This window comes from Bos taurus, chromosome 3 (assembly GCF_002263795.3).
Source record: "Bos taurus isolate L1 Dominette 01449 registration number 42190680 breed Hereford chromosome 3, ARS-UCD2.0, whole genome shotgun sequence".
Classification (NCBI taxonomy): domain Eukaryota; kingdom Metazoa; phylum Chordata; class Mammalia; order Artiodactyla; family Bovidae; genus Bos; species Bos taurus.
The window spans coordinates 101,623,388-101,650,817 of record NC_037330.1 but is presented as its reverse complement, the minus strand read 5'-3'; the positions used below and the strand labels follow the sequence as shown (position 1 = coordinate 101,650,817).

Here is a 27,430-nt window from a genome sequence, read left to right as displayed (position 1 = left end):
CCCGGTGGGGCCGGGCCGGCGGTCTGGGGTCCCTGGCCTCCTGCCCCGGAGCAGCTCAGAGCGAAGACTCTCTGCCCACGATGCCCACCAGCCACGTCTCGCCTCTCGTCCCCCCAACCAGACTCGGCTTGGTGGGCAAAGGGGAAAGAAAGGAAAAATAAAGAGGAAAAAAAGGGCAGGCCAGGAGGAAGCTGCGGGTCAGGCTGGAGGGAGCAGACTGGGCAGGGGTGCCGGCCTCCTCCTCTGCCCGCCTCGGGGGTTCTTCCCGCAAATGGAAAGTGAGCGGTGGAGGAAAAGGCAGGAAGAGCGTCGAGGAAGAGCGACGAGGGCGTCTTCGGTGCCGATCCCTCCCGGCCCGCGGAAACCCGGCAAAAGTGGCGTTGAGTTCGCTCGCCGCAGTCCGGGGCGAGCGGGGAAAGGCCGAGGACAGGGCGGCGCCGCGCCGCCGGTGACAGACGGTGTCGGGGCCGTGCGCTGAGCGAGCGGGGACACACACCTGTTCTGCGAGTCGCGTCGTGTGCGGCGGCCGGACGGCCGCGGCGCGAGAGGCAGAGCCCTCCCTCCCGTACCCCAGGCCCGCTGTCCGGGAACCGGGAGGGCCCGGCTGCCCCCGCGCCGGCTCGCCTAGGCAGGAGCCCCGCAGTCCAGGAGCCCCGGGGCTGCCCGCCGAAGCGGTGGCGCGCGGCGCCGGGACCTGGGTGACCCGCGGGGCGGGGCTGTTCAGGGGGCGAGGTTCGTGCACTCTGATGGAAGGTAGTCTCCGAGCTGCAGCCCCGCAGGTCAGACCCAGCCGCGCACCAGGGCCCATGCATTTAGCGGTTCTTCCCCGGCCGGAGCCCTGGTTCCCCAAAGTTACAAACAGATGTTTCATGCGGAGGTTGTTGGGATCTAAAGTATTCTTTGTGCAAAGGCAACCGAAAGGTCAGGCCGAGGATTGGTGGGCTCGGCTCTGCGTCGGCCCTAAGTTCATGTAGGTTTCGCCTTTACTTCTTCCTTTTCCCTAAAAGAGTTGGGTTTTCCCGGTGAAGATGTAGCGACCGAACTGTGCACCCGCGGCCCCGCGGGCCCGCACTCTTGGACTGGCCAGATGGTCACCCTCCGGCCAAGTCCGACCTGAGTCGGAGTCCAAATCTGGAACGGATACCCAGCCACGTCTGAACCGCAGGCGTTGGCCCCAGCCGTGGAACCAGGTTAGCCTTCTGCTTCCTGAGCTCGTGCAGATGGCGGTAAAATTTCTGCTACAGCGGTGTTTCTAAATACCCCCCCGGGCATTTAGTGTGCGGGAATTCTCTTCCAGCGAAGCAGTCTGTGAACTTAAAAAAAAAAAAAAAAACTTTCCTGAGTTCTTAACAACCCCCCACTACCCTGGCCCCATTTCCCATTGTTCTTTGCTTTTTAAGTTGCCTGTTAATTTTTTAAAAAGTTTATTTATGCAAAGGGAAAATATCGTTTAATTTGTTCTATTATTTTAATTCTTGGCTTTTGGAAATGGTTCAGACCACAAAAATATCACCTGTTGTAATAAGCAGAGGAGGGTTGTGTGTGCGATTTAATTACCAGCAGAGTCGTAGTTTGGTGGGCGTTCAGAGCTCGGGCTCCGGGAAAGAGGCTTTTGCAGCTTTCTTTGTGGCAGTCATTTGCAAGTGGGTTTGGCTCCGGGCTGCAGCAGGAGCAGCAGCAGCGGCGCTTCCTTCTACGCCGATCCCGGGCGCGGGTCAGGAAGCCCAGACCCTGAACAGGGATGGTCTGAGGCTGGGGTGGGAGATTGCCCGCTCTCTGAGACTTTCTCTCTGGCTTTCGGTTTTTCAATGCGAAAGTGGCTAGTTCGCGCGGGAGAGCGAGGAGCGCTGCGCATCAGCCCAGTTTCAGACATCTTCACATTCCAAACGTCACCTTCTTCGTTTCATTTGTCTTGGTTCTGGCATGTTTAACAACGCAGTTAGTAATCTCACTAATTATTCAGTTAGCTGGCGTTTTGTAATCACTTTAAACCAGGGTCGGATGTGTGATTTAACAAACTCCAACACATACACTCCTGAACCAAAACCATCACGTCAAGGATTTGAGATTTTTAAAACTCAATATTTGTTGGTCCCTCCGTCCAACCTCACTGCCTGCCAGACAATTTATTTAGCTTCGTGAATTGATCCTCCTCCTTGTTTAGTTAATTCAACAAAGACTTTTTGCAATCTGTTTGGAGTTTGTCTGATGCCGTGGAAAAGTAGCTGATGATTTATTTGGTTGCCTTTCGATTTCTGTCTTCAGCCCTTCTTTCTCCTCCTTTCAGCAGGGATGTCAGCTGTTATTACTTCCTATTGATCCCTTTGCAAAGTGAGAAGTGAACTAAAATTAATGTCAATTCCACTGCTCGGATCAATAGCTGGAGTTATTTTAATCTGGATTTGCACGAAGTGCTAAATTAAAAAAAATCAGCATAGAGGCAGAAAAGTAACAGTTACTTACTTTCCCTTTGCCTGGCTCTTTACAGTCCCCCAAATGCTCCATCAAGCTGATTATCTTACAATCCATATTTTTTTAATTAAGAGGGTCAGTTAGTTTTCTTATTTGGGGTTCTGTGTTTAAACCCATGACATTTTGACATTGGGAGTGTATTAACTATAGATTTTCATAATGACTGTGGTCTGCTGAAGCCTCATCTATACAAGTTGTTAATGTGAAGAGGGGGGAAGAAAGAAAAAGGAAAAGAAAACCGGCACCCCCCTTCCCCCACAGAGACCAACGCCCACACAGTGGAGTAAAAGAGATGTGGCCTGGGAAAATATTGTTGATTTATTTTCAGTATAATGAAGTTTCAAATGAATAACCAGGTTTGAGTGATTCACCGTGTTCTGTTGGAGTGTCCGGTGCTGTCGCCAGATTACTAATTTATGAAACTCATTTAACATAATGAGGTGATCCAGGAAGTAAAAATAGAAGGGCGAATCCTCTGGGTGATGGTTATTTTGGGGGGAAAAAATCCCTCCCCTCACCCCCAATGTATTATGTTTGCCCTTTTCTCCAGCTTGCCTCACGTAGTATTGCCTGTGTGACAGACAAGTAGTTCGTTATTTCTTTTGTGAGGAGCTGCTTAGAACCCTTGGAACAGCCCTGGACCCACTTTCAGAGCATCCATGTTGTATGACCATTAATCTGACTTGAGAACAGCCAAGAACAGTATTCCCAGACTTGTCAGGCTAACTGGCTGTCCTTGGCAGATCATTCCCTGCACTGCTATAACTTGACAGGAAAGTTATTTAAAATTTGGAAGAGAGAAAAATCCGTTAATGTGAGATACATAATCTGGTAATTTAGCAATGATGTCTATAAGGAAAGATGCCAAATGAGGAAGCAGTCTGATGGTGTGCACTCATCTTCCCAATTAATAACAGTCATTGACACGTCTGCTACAGGATGGGAGAAGGAAATACTCTCTATGCACTGCATTAAGCCGGGAGGATTCATCTAGTGCTTAGCTGAGGTCTCTCTGTTTGAGGGAATAGCAAAGATACTCCTTTATCTAGATGGTTTTTTTTTTTTTTTTAAGGAAGGGGATGAATTTTATTTGAAACATGATTGTTAGTTTAGAGGTTATAATTTGTAACAGATGGTGCTTTTTGGTTACACTTTGAGTTTCATTAAGTTTTTATTTAGCATCTATTTCTGAAGCTAATAAGTCCTAGTGTTCATCTTATGTTATCCTGACTCATCTACAGCCCTCTCCCACCCTTACTCAAAATAAATTTTGCAACAGGATCAGTGTCTATGAAAATGTACAACCTAAATTTAAAAGGGAAATTGAAGGAGGTCTTTCTGAACTCCAATTTGTTCCAGGGCCTTCAGCAGACATCAACTCTGACTGGGCCAATAAGCAGAGGAAAATAAGTCAGAAATTTTGTTAACATTTTGCTCTAAATGTTAATGGCAAATTCAAGGCAGTTTACAAATCTACTTAAGAGTGAGTGCATTAGTAACTAAAATTACCAATCCGTTCTTGGCTGCCCCTGGAAGACAGACGTTTCCTCGGAACATATGCCAAAGGCACCCATTATGTTTTTAAATATTGTCAGAGATGGCAGGCACTTTATTGATGAAGGTTTTGTTCCTTCTCAGGAAAGAGAAAGCCTATGTGATTAAAGAGGGGTGTGGATCAAAAATAATGCTGCTGTTGTTTCTTCACATAGTACTTCTTTCTGGAAAGAGACTTAGATGATACATGAAGATGTGTGTTTATGTATGTGCCAATGTGTGTGATTTATCCACATGTACAATTTGTACCAACTAACACGTGGAGATATTCATGATCTAAATGTGCTTGATTTAGGGATTTTTCAGTCTCCGAGCATTGTTAGGGAAGATAAGGAGAGGATGCAAATGTAGGGGGGTCTTATGTGTAGAACCTGGCCTCTGTTTGAACATCAGGCCTGTCATGAGTGGTGTATGCAGGTACAGGCCCTTTAAAATAGAGACCCCACCTCATCTACTGGGTGACTTGGCCTTCCAAAGCTCATTTGCTCAGGGAATATCGTATTTGGAGGTTTTATGATTTTTTTTTCCTTTGCTGGGCTCAGGCGCATTTCACCCGGAACGTGTAGGGACCAAAGTCAGCTACGCGTACATCACAGTAAGTTGTCTATTGATTTTCCTGAATGAAAATGGTCTGATGCTGCTGCCCACTGGCTCCTAAAGCCTGTGGTGTCTCATGCCCGAGCATCTGTAAGCCAGAAGGGTGGTGTTTCGATCACTTGGGGTTTCCCTTGTCTTTCCTCCCCCTGACCTTCCTCCCCCCTCTTTTTTTCTCTTTGTTGTTTCCACAGGTCTTAAAAGGGGATCATGCCCCAGTAATACTCCCTGCCCTGCTCCCAGGTGCCACTCCCTCCCAGGGAAGACTGCTTCTTGTGTGACGCGGGCTATAGAAAGAGACTCCGATGGACTTACACCGGGCAGCCTTCAAGATGGAGAACTCATCCTACCTCCCCAACCCGCTGGCATCTCCAGCCCTGATGGTCCTGGCGTCCACGGCCGAGGCTAGCCGTGATGCATCCATCCCTTGTCAGCAGCCACGACCCTTCGGTGTACCTGTCTCAGTAGACAAGGACGTGCATATTCCGTTCACCAATGGTTCCTACACCTTTGCCTCTATGTACCATCGGCAAGGTGGGGTGCCAGGCACTTTTGCCAATCGTGATTTTCCCCCTTCATTGCTACACCTCCACCCGCAGTTTGCTCCCCCAAACCTAGATTGCACCCCAATCAGTATGCTGAATCACAGCGGAGTGGGGGCTTTCCGTCCCTTTGCTTCCACTGAGGACCGGGAGAGTTATCAGTCAGCCTTCACGCCCGCCAAGCGACTTAAAAACTGCCATGACACAGAGTCTCCCCACTTGCGCTTCTCAGATGCAGATGGCAAGGAATATGACTTTGGGACACAGCTGCCATCTAGCTCCCCCGGTTCACTTAAGGTTGACGACACTGGGAAGAAGATTTTTGCTGTCTCTGGCCTCATTTCGGATCGGGAAGCCTCATCTAGCCCAGAAGATCGGAATGACAGATGTAAGTACCTTGGTGCAGCCCTCCCCTAACCCCAGTAGGCCCTGCCTTACAGTAGTATTCAACAGGTCAGTGGCATTTTTCATGCTCCTCGTAATGGGAAGGGCTGACTCTCCCATTCAGGATCTGTGGAGTGCTGACATTTACTTGTGTCTTGTCAATGAGCATTGATAGTTCTTGTAGGAAACGTTTTTCTGAAGGTAGCTGGAGGCACGCTGGCCTGCACTGCCCTTCCTTCCGGGGCACGAGTGGCTTATTCTCTGGGGACTCTGGAGTGGAGAGGGGGTGCCGTATATATACCGGAATGAATGTCATTTCATTAGTAAGCATAGGTTCCTAGGGAATTTGTGTGTTGGCGGTGGGGGAGGCGCTGAAGACACCCATCCATCCCTCTTCCCTTTGCTCTCCTCATTATGTTTCTCTGACCTCGGTATTATTTTTTAGCTTTTCCATTGTACCACATCCAGCAGACTCCACGTGATTTTATTTTCACAACTCTCAGCCCTTGTCCAAATCAGGCTATTTTTCAGAGAAGGACAAAGGTGTCGTCAATCACCATAAAGCATTTCAAACAGCTGTGTTTTCCTTGCAATCGCGAGGCTAGAAAGCCAAGTTCTCTTGGGATTTAACAGGTTTGCTGGGTGCTTATACGGGGGCTCCCTTGTAGAACTAGACAGGTTGTCTATGTGACTGCTGGGTTTTTTTGTTTTTTTTTTTGTTTTGTTTTTTTTGATGCTCACAACTGTTATCAATTTCTGCTTAAGAAACAACTCTGTCCTGTTCTCCAAGGGCCTTGATGGGCTCTGGCTACACTCACTAATAGTTGGGGCTAAACCTTTGCTTGGAACTTGTAGACTAGGAATGTTGAACCCTGCCATCCTCACTTCTCATGTAATCAGAAAATAATTGTGTTTTGAACCTTTTGGACTATGGGTAGACCCCCACAGAGCAGTTTTCTTCAAGCCTGGTGAGAATTTATGAACTGGGGGTGTTTTTTTCCAGCCAACCCTTTGTTCTAAGATTTGCTTCATTTTATTTTCTTAAGAAAACTACATTTGAGGTTTGCTTTCCCTCTTCTCTGCTTTTTGTGCTTCCCCATCCTCTCTATAACCACCATCACAAATGCCATTTTTTTCTCTTCTCTTTATGATGCCGAGGAGAGTAATAGAGACGTTGCTGCTCTCTCCCCTGTCGGCACTGCTTCCTCAGGCTGTCTCCTTGAATTAGGCACTGTGTTAACTTTCCTGCGCTAAAAGGCATCTGCCTAAACCCAGCGTACCTTTTCAATAAAAGTCATCATAAAATCAACCTGCCTTGTAAATCCATCGCTCTTTGGTTTTGAAATATGTTGCCAGTGTGTCTTTTATGTCAGCGTCTGTAAGCCTGAGACCTCCCCACTTCAGGGAGAAGGCTGTATCTCTCTGTGTTCTCTCTGTCTTTTGCTTTAGCTCCTATTCTACCTTTCCCCCTTTCTGTACAGCTGACGTGTGTGTGTGTGTGTGTGTGTGTTCGCAGTGATCCTGCTTTGGGGATATACTTGCTGAATACGGGTTGCCGTTCTGTCTGTCTATTTCAGTTTAGTTTAGTTTTCATTTGTCAATGTGCAAGTGATCAAGGCGAGCTTTAACCTGACCTCTGGCCAATACTGCCCTGGTTTCGGGTGTGACCAAGTCTGCTCCTTTTTTTCTCCAAACACAAGTTGAAATGAAACCCTGTCAAAACTAACATGCCACAAAGTAACACCTGGAGATCAAGAAACCTTTCTTCTCTCCTAACAAATCCAGCTTGTCTCCATTTTTCCATTTTTTAGCCCAAACCTGTATCAGACCCCCAGAGCAGGAGGAAGCTTGCTAGTCGAGTCAGAACTCATAGATGCGGATATCCATTCCCCTCCGAGTGTCAAAGCCATAACTCTTCTGTTTGCCTGGTTCGCCTTGTGTGGGGGTGTCATCCCCCATGGAGATGGATCCCTCACACAGGAATACGCCTGGGTGGAGAAAAATTAAATGAGTCTGTCTCCCAAAGTGAAATGGAATTCTGACCTTTAAATTAATGAGATTCTGATCAGAAGGGTGGGGAAACTTCTTTATTTCAAATTGTAGTGTTATATAAATTTGAGCCCTTCCCCCTGTTGTTTAAAATATCCTTCCTTTAGTGAATATTTTGTGTTCTCTTTTTTCCTCTTACACAAATGTTAGATCTATAGGCATGTCTGAGTGTAGAATGTTTGTCCACTCACATTATCTAGAGTTGCATTTGTGACTGATCTTAAATGAGAAATAAAGGTACAAAGTGCATGGGAGACTGTTCTCTTGTGATAACCCTGGATTTGCGTTCCTTTCTCTTTTCCTTCTCTTGGGTGGGGTAGCAACCATCACAGGGTTGTCCTGGGGAACATTTGTGCTTTGGATTTTGAGTTTTGGAAGGCTGGGGAAACATTTTTCTGTAGGGAAGGGTCGAAGAGGCACCGTGACCAAGTCTGCTGCAGCTTTCTTGGCTCCTGTCATATGCCGACGTGTGTCAGAATATTTATGGTCTGTTTTATGTAAATACATATTTAAGGGCCGTTAGAAGGCCTGATTATTCCCACTAGATGCCTTTCAGGTCCTCCCTACAGAACCGTTTTGAAATAAGTAATATTTCTCAGATAATCGAGTGACAGTATACAAGACTGCTTCCAAGGGGAGCGCTTGAGGGGCAGATGGGGCAGTAAGGGGGTGGGGAGGCAAGAAAAGAGAGGACAGAAAGTGTTCAGGAGCACAGTGATAGGGTACTGTGGCTTTTGCCCAGATTGCCAAAAATTAACCATGTGTATTTTAGGCTTTGTAATTCTTAAAATTTAGAGCTAATCCTTGATATAGTTGACTGATTTTTCAGTTCTCTTCATATAAAGAAATTTTTTTTCATGAAATGTACGAGAAGCTATAATTAAATACAACAGTAAATCTCCTAAATAAGCATGTAGCTTTAGGGTTTTGTTGAGGGGGCGGGGTGAGTACGGGTGTGTGTGTCCCTTAGAGTAGAAGTTTTATGACTGAGTTTTAGGTCAATGAAAAAATCAGTTTTACAATGGAAACACTGACAGTTTTTACTGTCGCAGCCACCCTCTGCTCACACACTGCATCCATATGCAGATATGTCCACATCTGAGAGCATTTGAAAGAGGGGCCTGCAGACATGGTGTAATGCACACGTGTTCTTTCCTTCAATCTGGGTACTGATAGGAAGGATTTCTTTTGTGGTTAAATACCCATTTTTGTAGAAAGCAACATAGCTCCTTGGGTAAAGTATTGTCTCTCCTAATAGATGATTCCATTTTGCTGTTCATCTACCTGGTATCACAGGTGATTCCTGAGGTAGGTGTTGGGCTCTATGGAAAAAAGAAGGCTTTACTCAACAGGACTGACTTATTTACCCTGGAAAAAGGGAGAAGTATTTGATGAGAAGCCATTCGTGGAGGATGCATGATTCCCCAGGAAGGGGAATGAGGTAACTCCTGTTTATTGTCATTCCCTGAACCCAAGACTCCTTGTCCATGTCCAGGGAAATGATGCGAAAATTTATGGACCAATTACAAATAGTCCACGTGTGTCTTACATACTAAGTAAGTATGTAACGGCCCTTACATACTTACATACTACAGATATGTTTCCCAAGGCTTTTAAAATAAACATTTCCTCATTAAGGAAACTTTACAACAAAAGGGAAAATAGGTATTCTCTGCTGCCTTGTACTAGAATCTATACATTTATGACCCCCTTAGCACTCTGGCTCTTATCATGTGCATTTCCTGATTGTTCTCTATAGGCCACTCCAGGGCCCAATTCCTGTCTGGGCAACACAGTCTTTGGCCAGCCTGCCAGTCTATCACTCAGCCCAAATTGGAGTTGGCCAGGATGCATATTCACCCTGAGGGCTGAGAGGGACCGGAACTGCCCTTGGGGAGCCATGATGGGCCCTGCCTTCTGGCTCACCTCAGAGGTGGGTACTGGGCACTGACTTTAGGCGGCCCTCTTTCCTTGACCCTTCCCTGTGGTCAGGGAACCCAAACGCTCCCAGCAGTTTCAAGATGGTCTGCTTTGCTCTCATCTTTAATATATTTAAAAAGTCACTCAAATTTGAAAAGCGCTGAGAAGGAGATGGTATTTTGTACTCTGAGATGTGTCTTTCCAAAGGCACCTATCATTGAAAACCCTATGTCCTAAAAATCAAGTCAACTGAGCCTACATAGGCCCAGGGCAGCCTGAAAGGAGGTGGCTGGCTGCATCATTGGAGTGTTGTGAGGGGGCTACATGCCAAGGGCTCTGGGACTGGGGTGGGTAGGGACCCTGCTCTGGGCTTTTAAGAGAATTGCTCTTGCTGGAGAGGATGTTTGGGGGCAGTTCTCAGGTCACCGGGCTCAACTTCTGGATCGTTGCTGGAGCAGATGACCACTCTGAAAGGGCGTGCCCATCATCAGAGATGGGTCAGATGGTTCCCGCTGTACTGACTGCCCAGATCTAGCCCGATTGTCGACTGTCGGCTCAGCTGCGCCCGGGCTTCTCCCGGAGTCCCTATTCCTTCCCCATCTGGGGTGGGGGGAGGGGAGGGGCAAGAACTCCTGTGATGTGTGTGGTTGTTTCTGGTTGTTCGCTCCCAACACAGTCATGGAGACTCCTTTTCATGCTGCTGGGTTTAATTGTCTTGTTGGGATAAAGAAATGTTTGCACAGCTAAAGTGGGGCCGGGCTGGACGGGAGCAGTCCCTGATGGCTGCAGAGCCATCTGGCCTGGCTTGGCTTGGCTCGGCGCGCCGCTGGCCCGCCCGCCCGCCGGGCGGCTGGGCTCGCTCCCGCTCCCGCTCTCTTCCCTGCCCTCGCTCCGCGCCGCGCCGCTCTGGTCGGCGGCTGCCTCCTCGCACGGCCGGAATGCCTAATCACCATGGTGAGAAAACGGACACCGCAGCCGCCCTCCCTCCTCGCCCGGCGCCCTCCCTCCCATCAATTGTCATGCAGAAGTGATCCGGGCTGCCGTTTCCCCGCGGCCGCCAGCCAGCCCCTCGCCGCTCCCGGCAGAAGGGTGGCTGGTAATTGATCGTTTGGGGGGAGGGGGCGCGGAGAGGCGCGAGGCCGGCCCGGGGGAGGGAAGAAGGACCACGGAGTGGGCCCCGCTGGCTCACTTGAAAAGGACCCCCCCTCCCCCAGCCTCCGTCACGGAGATGGCGTTCAAGTGGTTTCAGAAATGTTGGTGACCTCGCCGTCGCTCGGCCGGACTGCGGGAAAAGTCCGGGCGCTGCCCCCGGGGGCCGCCGGGTCCCCACCCCCGCTCCGCCCTCCACGCCCAGAGCCTCCAGGTCGCGCTTAGAACCGAGCCCCGGGCGGGTTTCCCGTACGTTGTCCAAGCAGCAGAGAGATGGGGTCGGAACGAGGGAGTGGGCGGGGTGTAAACCTAGGAGGGGGCGCGACCACGCGGAGGTCCGGTGATCTGGGACCCGGCGGGAGATGCAGATGGGCGGGTGGCGGAGTGAGGAGGCTAGGGGACACTGCGAGGGGAGGGGGCTTGGGGGACGAGGTTAGGGGAGGCGGGAGCCGGGAGGATGGACGTGTGTGCACACGCGCATCTGGATCTAGCGTTGCCTTCGGCACCCTAGAACTTTGAGGTTTCTCACGTAGGTTCGAAATGTTTTCCGCGTTCGTCTTGCTTTTCAAGTCGGGGAATGTTTTCCCAAGTCCCGGGGTTCGTGAATCGCCAGGATGGCTGGTATTCGGGCGAGGCGAGTGGACGTAGCCTCTGACCGTCCGAGGCTCGTAGCCAGCACAGCGGGGTTCGTTAATGTCCCTGCAATTTCTGGAACTCTTCCCACGGGAAGTTTTCCGGGGCTGCCTTCCGGTCAGCGGCCCCAGGTTGATTATTTGGTGGCCCTTTTTTGTTTGAAAACAAAAAACACACATTGTATCCAAATAACAAAAGTTGCTCTCCCTCCCCACCCCCTTTCCTCATTAGGCAGGGAAGAGGAAACTGAAAAATAGAATTATATTTTTATATTGGTTTTCTTTATTTTTAACCCTTATTAACTTCACCCATCTGGTTAATAAATATTGGCACACGTTGAACTAGTTTTTGTAAATACTCAGAATTTGGACTGATAGCACATTTAATAGAGTTATATTTTTATGATGGATTTTCATATTTTTAACTCTTTTTAACCACATCCATCTGGTCAGTAAATATCAGAATACATGTTGGAATGTACTCTTTATAAATACTTGAGACTCAGAGTGATGATACATTTTATTGTAAAACCCACAGGATTTTAACACCAAACTAAAAATAATTTTTGGATTCAAATCTTCCCTTCAGACAGTTAAGCTACATTCTCCAGTGCCATTTCACCCTCCCTAAAGAGAGATGCAGGAGAGGCTGGTTCCATCTCTGGGTGGGGAAGACCCCCTTAGGGAAGGAAATGGCAGCCCACTCCAGTATTCTTGCCTGGGAAATCCCATGGATAGAGGAGCCTGGTGGGCTACAGTGCACTGTGTCGCAAAAGTCGGACATGACTAATCAACTAAACAGCAACAACAGAGAGGGGTGAGCTGCAGACCTAAGGATAACATTGCTATTAGCAGCTAAAATGCCATCTTTTTTTTTTTTTTTTTTAATGCCATTTAATTTGTGGCATTTGTGGTTGAACAGAGTGTGATTTTATCCTTTGGAACCTCAAAGTATGTGCTCCAGGGTGGAAATTTCTAAATATCTCTTTTTTTGAGGCAAGGAGGAGAATTTTCTGCAAAAGAACTTTCACCTACTTAGTCACTTTGTTGTGCATTTTCCAGGAAAAGATCCTGAAGTGGGGCTATGAGTTTAGGCCTGGAGAAATGAGAGGCTGTGGTATAAATCAGTCAATCTAGTAGATGCTAAGTAAATAGGAATAATTCATACCCTTACAGCCTTACCCAATGGATCAGACTTTTCTATTATCTCAATCACATTTTACTGCTAGTGTTAAAAAAAAAATTTACACTGAATCAGTACCAATCACAGCAAAGGGTTCAGTGTTAATTGAGTATTGAATAAATTGATGGTGGTGATTATAATCTGATTTTTAAAATTTTTATCAACTTGCCACACTTCAGCCTTACACTGATAATATCCATAAAACTGGGCTGTCCTACAGGTATAGTTGTTTGAGGAAAGGAAGGAAGAATTTATATGCCTTGAGATTTGATGAGGATAAAGGTAGGTAGGCAATTTTTCAAGAGATATGTGCCATTACTTTTCTCAAATATAGATTTATTTTGTTGATTATTTTGGCTAAAAAAATCTTTCATAACTTAAAAAATAGTTTAAAATTTGCTTTTCTGTCCTTACTCTAGAAACCTAAGATTAGAGTCTATCCCCTTCCCAAATGTTTTCCCACAGCATCACATCCCCTATCATGGAGTCCACAAATACAGATCTGCTTTGTGTGTATTTTAGGGAAAAAAAGTTTCTACCTGGATCCTGACTGGAGCTGGAAACAGACAAGTGATATGTGGGTTTTGTAAACACATACAACCATCTGGCAATTCAGACATTTGACCGTCACTTTTCTCTGTGGAATGTGTTCTGATTGAAGATGACCTAGAGGAAATGAAAGTTGTGTTTTGGGTGGGGGAAACGTGGTGCTGCGTCCAGTACATTCTGTTCAGCAGGCATGGAGCTTTAGGAAAGTCTAGACCTGAATATGTGAAGGAGGAACCTTTTGGTCCGGTCTCATGAGAAATCAAGCCCAGTAAGCCTGAATGTGACTCACCAGATGAGGGTTGTCTTTTTCCACTGAAATTCATTTGTAGGCTGAGACTTATGGCTTTGCATCCATCTTAGAGCAGCAGACAGTCAGAAAGCTGTAGGGAGTGGGCAAGGGCCAGCCCTGGAGAGACCTTTGCTTTATTTTCAGGTATATGATTCCCATTTAGGTGCTAGCTAATCCTATATTGCTCTCACTTGATCTTACTTTTCAGGGTTTGATTTAAACTGAATCAGAATGGCTTAGCATAATAAATACCTGTTAGAGGGATAAATGCTGTGTGTGCCCCTTTGAGCCTCAACTTGAAGCTGTTTCAGATCAAAAGTAGGGAAGCAATATAACATAGTGGCTATGAGTTCAGCCTCTGGAGTAAAATCATGACCCTTTAGCTTACTTGTTCTGTGACCCTGGGCAAATTATTTAACCTCTCTGGGCCTCAGTACTGTTATCTGTAAAGTGGGAATTACACAACCTAAAAGGCTTGTTGTGAAGGACTGAATGAGATTAAGCAAACTAATAATGCTTAGAACAGTTCCTCACACATATTAAGTGTTCAATACATAATGACTATTATTATTTCAAGGACAATCTGGTGGTATAATCGTCCTTGTTAGAAGCACCAATATAGTCAAACACAGTGTCATTAATGGCTAGCATGTATGTAGGATCCTTTCATGCACTCATGGCTTATGGTGATGTGGAAAGAGGGGAGGGAGAGAGGCTCAGCTCTTTTCTGTGATAACAGCTGCTTCACCTCTCTGCATTATTATCCATCCACCAGGATTAGCCCTGGTGGCCCTCTGACCTCTTTCTCCCTTCATTTTATTGAGAAACAAGGTAATATTACAGTGAAAGAAACTGAGTCTCTGAGCCAGGAAGGGACTTAACTAGGGCTAGATATCTAACCTAGTGGCCCAGGTTAGAAAATCCAAATCTCACCAGATTGTCTTATTCTGGAATTTTGTGTTATCAGATATTATTTGAAACAGATGGGTCATTAGAATTTGTATGTGCTAGAAATTTGGGCCATATATAATCAGATTTGCTATAATGGCATTTGACTAGTATTAGAATTCAAAGTCCCAGAGTTTCTAATATGTCCTCAGATTTTAAGTTATACAAACACTTTCTCCCCCTCTCGCCTATGTGAGAGAAATCTGTGAACCTTCCCCCATCTGTGTGTGTCACAGTCCCACAGCATGATGGATTGTCTCTGCTTGGGGGAGGCTTAGGATGGGGCTTCAAGGGGCCTTGTAGGTCAGGAGAGAAATACAGCAGCAGGAGTGAGCTGGGGGGTGCTGCTGGGGAGGGATTAGCAGGGGAAGGGGAGGGCAGAGTTGGGCGGGGACAGACCTCTTCCATAGTGTCTGTGTGCATTCTCCTAGGAGTAAAGAAGGCTGTCCATTACCCTGAGCACACAAATAAACTCAGTGTTTTTCTCTTTGTAGAAAGAAAGCCCCAGGGGGCTTGGGAACACCAGAAGCTGACCGCCCATCAGTGGGAGAGATGGGAAGTAGGAGGATGGGAGTGAGAAAGACTGACCCTCTGCCTGAGGACCTTGGATTTGGGTCTGTTATTTGAATATAACAGCTCATACTTGAAAAGGCTTCTGGTCAAATACGTATGTAGCAAAAATACCCATTGGAGGCCAGTTGTCCGATACCTCAATCCCCATCAGTTCCTTCATGGCTCCATTTAAGAGAAGGGGTTCCAGTCACTCTGAGGGCCAGAATGTCTCCATAGATCATAGAGCACCCATTCTCCTCTCTCCTAGGCCCCAGTTCTTTCTACTCACAGACTTGGAGGCATATGGGAAATAAGAAGGGAAATGTTGAATGTTAATGTTCAGTTTTTAAAGAAGGGGAGAAAAGTCTGGCATTTAGGCTCCAATGCCATAGTCACAGTTAGGAAGGAACTCTAGGAAAGGAAAGAGTTGGGTCTGAGAGGTAGATAGGGAGGCAAAGGCAGCAGTGCATGCGAGGGTAAGTAATCAGCAGGACCGCAGTTAGGGCCTAGGCTTTGGCTTCCTTCCTGAGCAGTAAAATGTAAAAAAAATCCTTAGAACAACAAAAGTCTGGACGCATGGGCTTCCTTCCTGACAGGCCAACCTGGTGGGGCTTCATTCAGCCTGAGCAGCAGTCAAGGCTGATTTACGGGTAAGAGGTCCAGACAGACATGTGTGCTTAACCCCTTCCTAGCTGCAGAGATGACTCCTTGTAAACGCTACCCTGCTCTCCCAGCTTCCCGTTATGGTATGGGTAGCTCTTTATTGTTATTGTTTCTTTATTCAAAGAGAGTCCCTACTGCTGAAGGACCCAAAATCTTCTTCATGAAGAAGCTGGGTCTCTGAGAAGTTGAATGACTTGAAAGAGATCTTACCATCCAGCTGGTACTGTGGCTTCTGGCAAGTGTAACAAACAGGCTTTTGGTGACATTACATTGACTTTGGAATGTTGTGTCCTTCTTAGATCATGGGAAGTGCCTCCTGGAATCTCTGTTGGGGCGATCTGTGAGTCTCTGTTCCACATCTATAAAATACTGGTACTGCAGAAGGAAGGGTGCTGCTCATCGAGGGTGTTTTTAGGTGGCACTGTGGATAAAACTGAGGCTTCCAGGAGGTGCAGTGGTAAAAAAAAAAAATCTGCCTGCCAATGCAGGAGACGCAACAGATGCTGGTTCGATCCCGGGTCGGGAAGATGCCCTAGAGTAGGAAATGGCAACCCACTCCAGTGTTCTTGCCTGGAAAATTCCATGGACAGAAGAGTCTAATGGGCTACAGTTCATGGGGTTGCAAAGAGACAAGACTGAGCGAATGAACACTCACACACGTGGATAAAATTATGGCAGAGTACAGGAGGCATGGTTCAGTTTCCATCTGATAGTATGATACATTCATTAGTTCATTTAATCATTCAATTAGTATTTTCCGAATACCTGTGTCCCTCCAGACACTGTGCTGGGTGCTAGTGATATGATGATGGGCAAGACTGATTAGAGTCCCTGCCTTACTGGAGCTGGAAGCTTACCAACCAATTGCAGGATGTCGTGAAAAGTACTCTAATAGAGGAAATGTAAAACTCCATGAGGTTAGAATCAGGAGCACCTAATCTTGTCTATGAGTCAGGGATAGTTTTCTAGAGGGAAACTATGGGATAAGCTGATATCTGAAGATCAGGGGTCACTCAAAGAGGCTAGGTGTGACAGTTTGTTTTTCTGGACAAAGTATGGCATCTGAGTGTGGGAGAAAGAACTCCAGAGCTGCCAAGCATTACTTATAATGGTGAGTGTGTGTGTGTATGTTAGTCACTCAGTTGTGTCCGACTCTTTGCAACCCCATGGACATAACCTGCCAGGCTCCTCTGTTCATGGAATTCTCCAGGCAAGAAACCCCCATGATGGTGAGTAAGAATGGGCTTTCTCTCTGCCAGGGCCTCAGAGCTGACTTTGGATCGCTATTATATTTCATCCTATAGCCAGGCATTCTTGAGACTGTCTGTTTGGTGCTTATATGGTTCTAAGGCTCAGCATCATATAGGATCTTTCTTGTAAAATAGCTTTCTAAAGGTTAATCACTAGCAAATACTTTCTGATGACATGAGAACCATGAGCACCCACAACCATGCTTGGGATGGACAGCCACTCGGGAAATATTTGCTAAATGCAGGACAGCCTTGACCCTAATGATGTTTGGGGGTAGGCCAAGGGCCCTAAGTTTTATCCTAGAGTTCCTGTTCGACTCTATACATGCCTTGCCTGGAGACTTGATGGGTCTCAAGATCCAGAGTACTCCTGGCCGTTAAACTAAGCCACATAGCACCCAGGATTCTTGGCAGGATTTCTTGGCAAAGTTTCCTGTAGGAGGTGCATTGCACAGACTTGACTTTCATGACAGAGGTTAGGAGTGTAGTGCCAAGACTATTGAAGAATGAAAGAAAGAAGGCAAAACCAACCGTTGTCCTCGCCTGGCACGCGTAGGTATACTAACATCAGTTCCTTTCAGCCGGGGCCGAGGGACTCTGCCGTCTCTGCTGTGGTTTTCTTTCCCCCAAGGCCTCTTATCACCATCGTGGCGCTATATCCACAGCATTTCCTGAGCTCTGTGTGTAGAGCCTTGTGCTCGGCGCTGTTTGCAGGGGAGTCGAAGAATCAGGAGATGATACTTCCTCTTCTTGAGAGCCTTATGGTTAAGGTGAGTAGTTAGCATGTACGCGGGAGAAAAGAAATGATAATGTAAAATAACAGACAGATAAGGCTCTGGGATCTCAGGAGAAGGAGTAATCCCCAAGGCTGCTTTCTCAAAATGGGATCTAAGGACCACCTGCGTCCTGATCACTTGCCAGTGTGGAGGAGGAGGGGGTGGTCTGGGGTTGGGGTGGTGGTGAATACGATTTACAATGCAGATTCCTGGGGCCCACACCAGACCTCCCAATCAGAATCACAGGGACTGTGGCCTGGAAATCTGCATATTGAACAAGCAGGTGATTCTCCTTAAAGTTTATGAACCCCTCTTCCAGGGTGAGAGTACTCAGAGGGAAGCTTTGGCAGAGGAGTGTGACTTTGGAGGAAGGGGAATCAGAGCTAGGCAGTGGGGAGGGAACAAACTCAGGGGGCCAGAGGTGGTAAGGGTGAAGACCTGGGGTCTGCCCACACTGGCACCTTCTCCAGTCGCCTGTTGTGGATGGATCTGGCCAGCTGCCTCCGGGTGCCTCCTTTGCCTTCGCTCCTCCTATGGTTGTTTCCCTTTTCCTCCTTAATTGGCGATCAGCTAACGGTATGGGCGCAGACCTCCCCTTTCTTGGGCGGCATTGTAATTATGAGGCAGCCCAGCGGAGGGGTTGGCGGTGCTTAGCCAGATGTGAGGGTGGCTGGTGTGCACTTCAGTGCTCCTTGGGTTCCAGCCAGCTCATCTTCCACTGCTGTTATACTGCTGAGAATGGGCTGGAGAGTATTTTTTTGCCAGCCTTCTATCTCCTCTCCTCACCACCCCGATGCTTATTTCTTATGCTGAAATGCTCGTTTGTAAGTTTGTAAGGAAATAAGGGTGAGAGGGATTTCGCAGTGGCAGAATTGGTGATCAGCACCTGCAGGCTGGCTCTCTACTTCAAGCTTTAACCCTTCTGGGGGCAGCTGCCAGTGGGCAGGAGGTTAAATGAGCCGTGAATAGGGGCCTGGTTCAATGTTCAGGTGGCTGCAGACACCTGTACGCTAGTGGTTGCTCTCAGCCCTGCTAATGGACTTGGGGTGGTGTTCTTTTCCAACATACTTCCTGCTTCTTAAACATTCATCACTTTGTATTGTAATTATTTGCTTAATTGTCCTGCCTCCAAGGATTCATGTCCATCTCCTTGTGTGATTCTATCCACTATTTCTCCTCGTGTAGCACCTGGCTTAATAAATATTTGTTGTGAGAGTAAGTGCACCCTGGATCTCTGTTTTCTGGCCTGGTTATGCTGAGCATTACCAGCTGGCTCTATGCATTGACAGTCTGAAGAACCACACAGGATCTGCCAAAGGCTGAGCACCTCGTGACTCATTTTCAAGTGGGAGGTGATGACAAGCAATAGAGGCACTGGGAACAGCTCAGCAATAGGACAGGATCACAGAGACAGATGCTCTGTCTTGTCATTTACTAGTGTTTGACTTTGGGTAAGTTGCTTCGTTTCTCCGGGCCCCAGCTCCTATATATTGTGTACCATGAGAGGTGACAGACAATCCTTGCCCTACTGTAAGTGTGTGTGCAAGCTAAGTCGCTCAGTCGTGTCCGACTCTTTGCAACCCCATGGACTGTAGCCTATCAGGCTCCTCTGTCCATGGGATTTGCTAGGCAGGGATACTGAAGTGGGTTGCCATTTCCTTCTCCAGGGATCTTTGCGACCCAGGGATGGAACCTGCATCTGTTGCATCTTGAATCAGAGAAGATAATACAGATATGTTTTGGTTTTCTAAAAGTAACCATATAAATGACACACAATGTATTATGGATATATATACATATGTGTGTGTGTGTATATATATATATATATAATATACACCTTCCTCCTCCAAGAACATCTGTCTAAAGAGCAGAATGGCCATAGGAGACCAAAGTATCAATAATTTATGAAGTACCTGAGTGTTCGACCTGGAGGGAGCCCTCTTACACAGTGTTCCTTGAAGTTGACTCCAGAAGAGGCTGCACTCCCTGACACTGGCTACAGCTACTTATTTTCCTAGGAGGTTTGGAACAAAAGTTGTGTAGACTTTTTGCGAACGTAGGTTGGCAGGCCCCTTTCTGTAACAGATCTATGACACCTCCACTGGAATTTTATCTTGCCAGATTCCCACTGAAAGGAATGTACCTTCTGCCTTTCTTCTCAACAAGATTCAAAGTGCCTTTAGTTTTTGGTTTCCAGGGCCAGTGACTCTGTTCCTGCTTCCTGGAGGGAAATGTTTTGGCTCAGAGGCATAATGCCCTGGGCCTAAGGAATGATGGGCAGAATCAAACTGAAGAGGGCTTTGCCCTGGAGACCTTTCCTAGGCTGCAAGAACAGCCCTGTTCTCCAGGCGAGCGGGACGAGATGAACAGGCCCCCTGTCAGATTGGAAGGATTTGGAAGGGCTTGCCCTTAAGGGAGAGCTTTAGAAGTCAGAGCTGGGCCAGGAGGATTGGAAAGAACAAGCATTTGAAAAAGGCTTTACTTGTACGGTAAACTTCATTGTGTGATTATTTAATAGACTATTAACAAGCAGATTCATTAACAAGATCTTAATTAACAAGTTCCAGGGTTATTCCTCCAAATTCCCAAGGGAACTGTTCTCCTTCTATTTAGTCCCAGAGACTTCCTATCCTCCTTAAACTAACCGTACCAGATGCGTTTAAATTCAGTCTTTTTTATTGCGAGTGGAATGACTGCGGGCCCAGACAGGCACAGAGGCTGCTCCTAATAAGAATAGTAACACTTTTGGAGTGCTTTCTAGGTGTCAGGCCCAATTCTCAGTGCTTTACAGCCAATCGTTTATTTAATCCTAATAAAATCCCTATGGGATGAATATTGTTACTTCCATTTTACAGATGAGGAAACTGAGGCCCAGTGTTTAAGCAATATATTCATTGTCACAACAGCAAGAAATAGCAGAGATGAGATTCAAATCCAGGCAGTCTGGCTCAAGAGCCGATGAGAAGGAGGATAAACCCCAGGAGAGGGAGGTCTGTGGGTTAGATTTGTGAGGGAATAAGAATAAGAATCCTTGAATCTGCTCACTCGTGCTGGACACAGTTCTCAGCACCACACCTACGCATGTCAGGCTGGGTCCTTACTCAAAGTCTTCTGTAGTGAACAGCCCTTAGGCAAAATCTGCTTGGCCCTTCGCAAGCCTTTGTCACTCTGTCTACCCTGTGAGTTCTGTGAAGTGGTGACTGTGTCGTCTCTGTTCCCAGTGCCTAGTGTGTTGCCTGGAGTGTACTAGTTATGATTTAAACCAAAACAAAAACCAGTGTGTCCAATGTTCCCCTTGATGGGAAGGGAAAGATGTTTTAGCATCTGCTGAGTCCTGGTGCTTCTTGCAATGCAGGCCCTGCTTTGGGGATACTCTGCATTTTACAGATAACACAATTCAGAAGAGCCAGCTCCTGAGACAGGACAGTGACATCTCATCCTTCTGTGCCTCGGTTTCCTCAGGGTAAAGTGGAATTGGCACTATATCAATCCCCTTTTAAAGACGCTTGCTCCTTGGAAGAAAAACTGTGACAAACCGAGATAGTGTATTAAAAAGCTGAGACATCACTTTGCTGACAAAGGTCTATATAGTCAAGGCTATGGTTTTTCCAGTAGTCATGTACGGATCTAAGAATTGGACCATAGATTAGGAAGAGGCGGGCACTCGGCTAGACCCTTGACGCCAGCCCGAAGGATGCTGAGTCCAAACGCCTGCCTCGACCCAGAGCCTCGGAGCACCTCAATCCCTGATGGCGTCCTGGTGGGCAGGAGCGTCTCCCCAGGACTCCCAGAGAGGCCCCCGGGGCCTTGCGCGCCACCGGGGCTGGAGGAGGCTCTGAGTGCGCTGGGGCTGGAGGGAGAACGTGAGTACGCCAGGGACATCTTCAAAAAAAAAAAAAAAGAATTGGACCATAAAGAAGGCTGAGCACTGAAGAACTGATGCTGTTGAACTGTGGTGTTGGAGAAGACTCTTGAGAGTCCCTTGGACAGTAAGGAGATCAAACCGGTCAATCCTAAAGGAAATCAATCCTGAATATTCAGTGGAAGGAATGATGCTGAAGCTGAAGCTCCAATACTTTGGCCACTTGATGCGAAGAGCCCACTAGTTGGGAAAGAACTTGATGCTGGGAAAGACTGAAGGCAGAAGAAGAGGGCAGCAGAGGATGAAATGGTTAGATAACATCACCGACTCAATGGGCGTGAGTTTGAACAAGCTCGAGGAAATAGTGGAAGACAGAGGAGCCCGATGTGCTGTAGTTCATAGCATCGCAAAGATTCGGACACAACTTAGCGACTGAACAACAACATCAATCCCCTAGGGTTGTTATAAGGGTTAAATGAGTTCATATAAAATACAAATCAAGTCCTAAGACAGGGCCTGGCGAAAAGTAAGCCTTTAATACATGTTAGCTAGAATCACTGTTACCAGGGCTTGGGCACAGATTTGGAGTCTCTTGAATCAGGCTCTTTCCCTCCCACACCCCTAACCTCTGCTTTTGGTAACATTACAGGGATACTGATTCTGGTGAGCTTTGATCTCTTATGGGTTTGTACAGATTGTGACAGGTCTTTCTATAGCCGAAAAAAATTCCTGATTGATATTAAGGAACTGGTACCCACAATGTTGTCCCTCCTTCTTGACTCCACTTAAATGGGGTTAGGGCAAGGAGGGCTCAAAATCACCTGATGATGGTCCCCCTTTTTAACTACCCTCAAAGGCTTAGGGTGGAAATAACTAGAACTCCTACCCAGGAAAGGACAGTGAGCCATCAGGACTTTCTTTTGGAATCAAAGGTTTGGTTAGTGTTGTTTTGTTTGTTTGATTTTTAATTTTTGGCTGTGCAGGATCTTCATTGCTGTGTGTGGGCTTTCTCCAGTTGCGGCCAGCAGGGGCTCCTCTCTAGTCAGAGTGTACGGATTTCTCATTATGATGGCGTCTCTTGCTGCAGAGCATAGGTGCTAGAGCTTCAGTAATTGTGGCACACGGGCTTAGTTGCCCCATGGCATGTGGGGTTTTCCCAGACCAGAAATCAAACCGGTGTCCCCTGCATTGCAGTGTGGATTCTTAACCAGTGGACCTCCAGGGAATCTCTGGTTAGTCTTGTTCTTGGCCTCTGCCCTGCCAGTCACTGAGATAGCGAGCCCCTGGGCTCTTTGCCAGCTCTACTGGGGAGAGGATAAGGGAGTGGCAGAATGCCTAGAATCATTGGGAAATTTGAACTAGGAAGGAACTATTGCAGGTTGCTTTATTTATCTTATTGTCTAATTACTTACATGAAGCTTAAGACTGATTGATTTCCCTTTGGCGTGCTAAGTCTCTTCAGTGTGGCCGATTCTTTGCAACCCAATGGACTATAGCCTGCCAAGCTCCTCTGTCCATGCGATTCTCCAGGCAAGAATACTGGAGTGGATTGCCACACCCTCCTCCAGGGGATCTTCCCGATCCAGAGATCGAACCTGCGTCTCTATGTCTTCTGCATTGGCAGGCGGGTTCTTTAGCATCAGTGCCACCTGGGAAGCCCAATTTCCCCTTTACCCTAAGGAAAAAATATTCCTTTATTTACTATCCAGATTTTCCTCCCATTTGTACAGTTACAAATATCCTCTCCTCAATCTCAACTGGAAGACTTGAAGACTCCTGAAAGCCCCTATTCTCACTGCTGGCCACTTTTGCTCCCACTTCAGTCTCCACCATCATCTGTAGTTAAGGATATATTGATGCTCGTAAACCCCCAAACTGGCCTCCCTCTTCCCAACTTAGCATCTTTGTGTTCTTTCTAAGTAGCTTGACCACAATATCACTTTCTTTAGCAGCATTCTAACTTCTAAGAAGCTTAATAGGCAAGGAGATTGTGGGGTCTTTGACTTTCTCTGAGCCTCAGCCCTAAGTGGTTTATTCTATTAAGCTGATTCCTGATGGTGCATAGGGCTTTGCTGGATAAGAAGTTGGGGATGGGGGCAGATGGGGGGTGGAGTCAGAGGAACAGGATGCTCGCACTCGTCTTCCAATTGCCCTACCATCCAACCCATTCCTGCCCCATGATTCTGTTTTCAGAGCTCAGGAATGAAGGGAATGGTGATGAAACCAAAGTATAGAACTTTTCTTAGAGGACTTAAGTTGGCTTTTTCCCGAGCTGTACTTTGCCCCCTCCCCGCTGCCCTTCCTGCCCATTTGTTCCTGTGCTTTGATGAACTGCTTTGGGATTTTTTTTTTCCTCCCTTTCTTTCCTTCCACCTTAACTTTTGCCTCCATTCCAATTCTCGCCACACACACACAAAAGAGTAGTGAATAAAAAATTAAGAACTGTTGATTCAAAGGGAGGAAATCCAGGTGTGGAATGTAGGAAAAAAATAACAGATTAAGTTCTAGCAAGGAAACAATGCAGAATTCTTCTTGATGTTTTTTCCCTCAGAATTATGCCAGGATGAATTTATTCCTTCTGATATTTTGACCCAGGTTAAAGATTTTTTTGAGTTTCCCTATTAACATTCCTTATTGGTTCTGGATGGCCAGCAGGTTGAGAGAGTAGAATAGAGTCTGTTTTTTCTTTTTTTTTACTGAATCATGATGAGCTGCAGAGAAACTTTAGGGGAACTTTGTGAGCATAAAAAATGAAGTTGTTAGTAAAGTGAGGAAAGGGAATCAGGAGTACAAGTGTAGAAAAAATATAAGACAGTTTTCACAGAGGGAGGCAGGAAGAAAACAAAAAGTGACCAGAAAGCTAAAAAGAAGGAAAGAAAAATTGAAGAAGGAGGCAGGAAGACAATGGAAATTTTGAAGCATTTCAAGGAATTACATGTCTTGTTTGATAACATAGCCACTGATGAAAGTACGGGGAAATAGGATCCTATACACATCATTGGGGGGAGTATCAAGTGGTATAGTCTCTTTGGAGGGCAGTTTGGCAATATTTGCCTATGAACATTTTAAATGCAAGTATCCTTTGATGAGATTCAACAGTAAGAAATTATCCTATATGTATTTGGTCAAGTACATAAAGAAGTATGTACTTTATTGTAATTTGAAAAAAAAAAACAAATTACATTGATGCATTTATTGGTAAAATAAATTATGATACATCTATATAATAGAATATTAGGTAGTGTTTTCTTAAAATGAGTTAGGGCCATATGTGCTTATATGTAAAACAAGGTATAGAGAAGTATATGACCCCTTTGTATAGAAAAGAAGAGCCTCTGTATATATCTTTGTATATGCATATAGAACTCTTGAAAGAGTATGAAAGAAATTATTAACAGTATCTCCTTTGAGGAATATGACTGAGATGGAAAGTAGGAGTAATACTTGGATTATGTTCTTCTGTAGTATTTGAACAGTTAACATGTGCATATGTTAACTGTTTAAAAATCTGATTTATGATTTAAAACAGATAATTTGGAAGCACTGGAACAGAAAAATTCATTGTTGTTTAGTGGCTGAGTTGTGTCTGACTCTCTTGCAGCCACATGGCCTGTCCTCTGTCCATGGGATTTCCCAGACAAGAATACCGGAGTGGGTTGCCATTTCCTTCTCCAGGGGATCTTCCTGACCCAGGGATCAAACCTGCATCTCTTGCATTGTAGACGGATTCTTTACCATTGAGCCATGGGGAAGCCCTTGTTAATGGGAAAAACTCATTAATGTGAATAAAACTCTAAAAATTTGAATAAAATATGGACTTTAGTTAATAATAGTATATTGATATTGGCTCATTAATGATGAAAAATTACCATATTAAAATAAGATGTTAATGTTGATAATAGGGGAAACTGAGTGTGAGGACTTTGGGAACTCTCTGTACTATCTTTGCAATTTTTCTGTAAATCTAAAAGCTATTCTTAAAGGTTTATTTTTAAAAAGACAATCTGGAAGACTATATTATGGGACAGACCCATAACCTAGCATCTAAAGATTGAATCTTGGAGAGATGAATTGATAAAATTGAATGATTCCTCTGGTTCTAGAACTAATTACCAATTGGTTCCATTTCTTTCATGGCCAAATGGTATGGGATATATAGTCACAATTTCTGGGCAAGTATCTAATTTCTTGTTGTTGTTTATTAATTTTTCTTTTCTGAATTAGTTTGTAAAAAGTTTAACCGATGGTTGTTTCAGTTTCAATGTCCCAAAAGTATAGACTGGTCTGGGAGCTATATGGTGACAGGGGTTCAAAAATGAAGAGACTTAAAGGTGGTCAGATGCTACTTTCTTTAGAGGAGCAGGGTGGGGTGGACAGAGAACAGATATGAGTGGTACGTGGAATCCCACCTCACTGTCTCTGTTTGCGGCTGTTTCTGTAAGATTTGCCCCTGATGTGGGGCACTGTGGCCACATAGGAGCAGGCCAGAAGACTCTATCCCTCACCATCCTCTAAGTGGGGTCTCTTTCCTCCATGCACCATCAGGGCTAGTAGTGTCCACTGGCAGTTCTTTGCAGCTTTATGGTCTAGAAAACACACCTACCATTGGCTCAATATGTGTCCACATCTGTCTTTCTGCCACTGATGATAAGAAATGGTAAAGACCACATATAAGAAATGTTTCCTCTGAATTAGTTTACATGGCAGCCAGAGGAAGGAGGCCTTGGTTTTAGCATCCCATGGAGTGGAGGGAGGTCTCTGGGCCCTCCCATTGGCCCTGGCACCTGCTTCATGGGAGGGATCCTCTATAGTATTGGATACAATGGATGACTTCATCCTTCTTGGAACTCCCCTCCCTTGGCTTCTGGGACGTGATACTCCTTTGGTTCTTTTTATACTTTTTTAACCCTGTTTTTATTCCCATCATACCTGGTTTTCCCCCTGTTGCAGCATTTTTTATCATGATAAGATAGTGAAGTGTGCATTTGTGAGGGGAGTAGTTTAGTTATGTTACCCTATAGAGGAATTTTAAAACAACAATCAACTAAAAGTTTGTTTACTTTTAAATACCAGGCTGGCAGTTTTAAACAATGTTGATTATAAAATATTTCTCTCAAAAAGCACCTTTTGTTGGTCTAGGTTTTGAAAAATTGCCATGGTTCTTAAATTTTAATCATACATACGTAAATTTCAGGGCTTCCCAGTGACCCTAGTGGTAAAGAGCCTGCCTGCCAATGCAGGAGACATAGGAGATGCAGGTTTGAACCTTGGGGCGGGAAGATCCCCTGGAGAAGGACATGGCAACCCACTCCAGTTTCTTGCCTAGAAAATCCCGTGGCAAGAGGAGCTTGGCAGGTTACACAGTCCACAGGGTTGCAAAGAGTCAGACAGGATTGAAGCAACTTAACATGCACACACGCATGTAAGTTTCAAGTTTGCATCTTTTCTATTATTTATTCTTTAATAAACATTGTGTTCTATAAGGAAGAACTGGGAGAACTTCCAGTTACACTGTGGGCCCCAACAGCTGTAGATTCGCTTCAAGTGAAAGCACCTAACAGCTCAGCAACATCTGAGCTCACTCAGGGCAGTTTCTATTCCCAAGTCCTACATACTGCATATTCTGCATGTGAACAGCATATTCACAGTAAACAACCAAAACATGTTGATTGTTATTTCAATTCTTTATGACCACTTGGTGTTTTTACTTATGTTTAAATTTTGGAACAGTGAAACAAGCTGTGAACTGAGGTCAGTGACGTGTTTGTTTGGTCTGTGCAAATTTTAGTTCATCTAGTGAATAGTTTACTGAGCTAGAAAATCTGTAAAAATAAAACATTCTTTTAAAATTGTTAATCACTTATGTTAAAACTAAAGAATTAATCAAAAAATAGTTTGTGCCTGATTATGACATGATTATTTGTTATAAAAAAATTATATGCTGTGTCACATATGCCTAATATACCTCTGAAGGTGATGTTTAAATTGAAATATGAATGATGATCAGGTGACAATCACACAGGTGTTTGGAAGAAGAGTGTGTTGGCTCACTGAAAGGGCAG

At 45.7% G+C, this 27,430-nt stretch overlaps 1 protein-coding gene across 4 annotated transcripts in view; it reads left to right on the top strand.

Moving 5' to 3' along the window:
- The window catches only part of RNF220 (ring finger protein 220), a 279,014-nt gene that overhangs the window by 1,792 nt on the left and 249,792 nt on the right, over nt 1-27,430 (top strand). For all 4 annotated transcript variants that reach the window (XM_010803713.4, XM_005204860.5, XM_010803710.4 and 1 more), the window contains 1 exon segment: nt 4,815-5,550. In XM_010803713.4, the coding sequence (XP_010802015.1) occupies nt 4,926-5,550 (625 nt within the window). In that variant the 5' untranslated portion in view covers nt 4,815-4,925.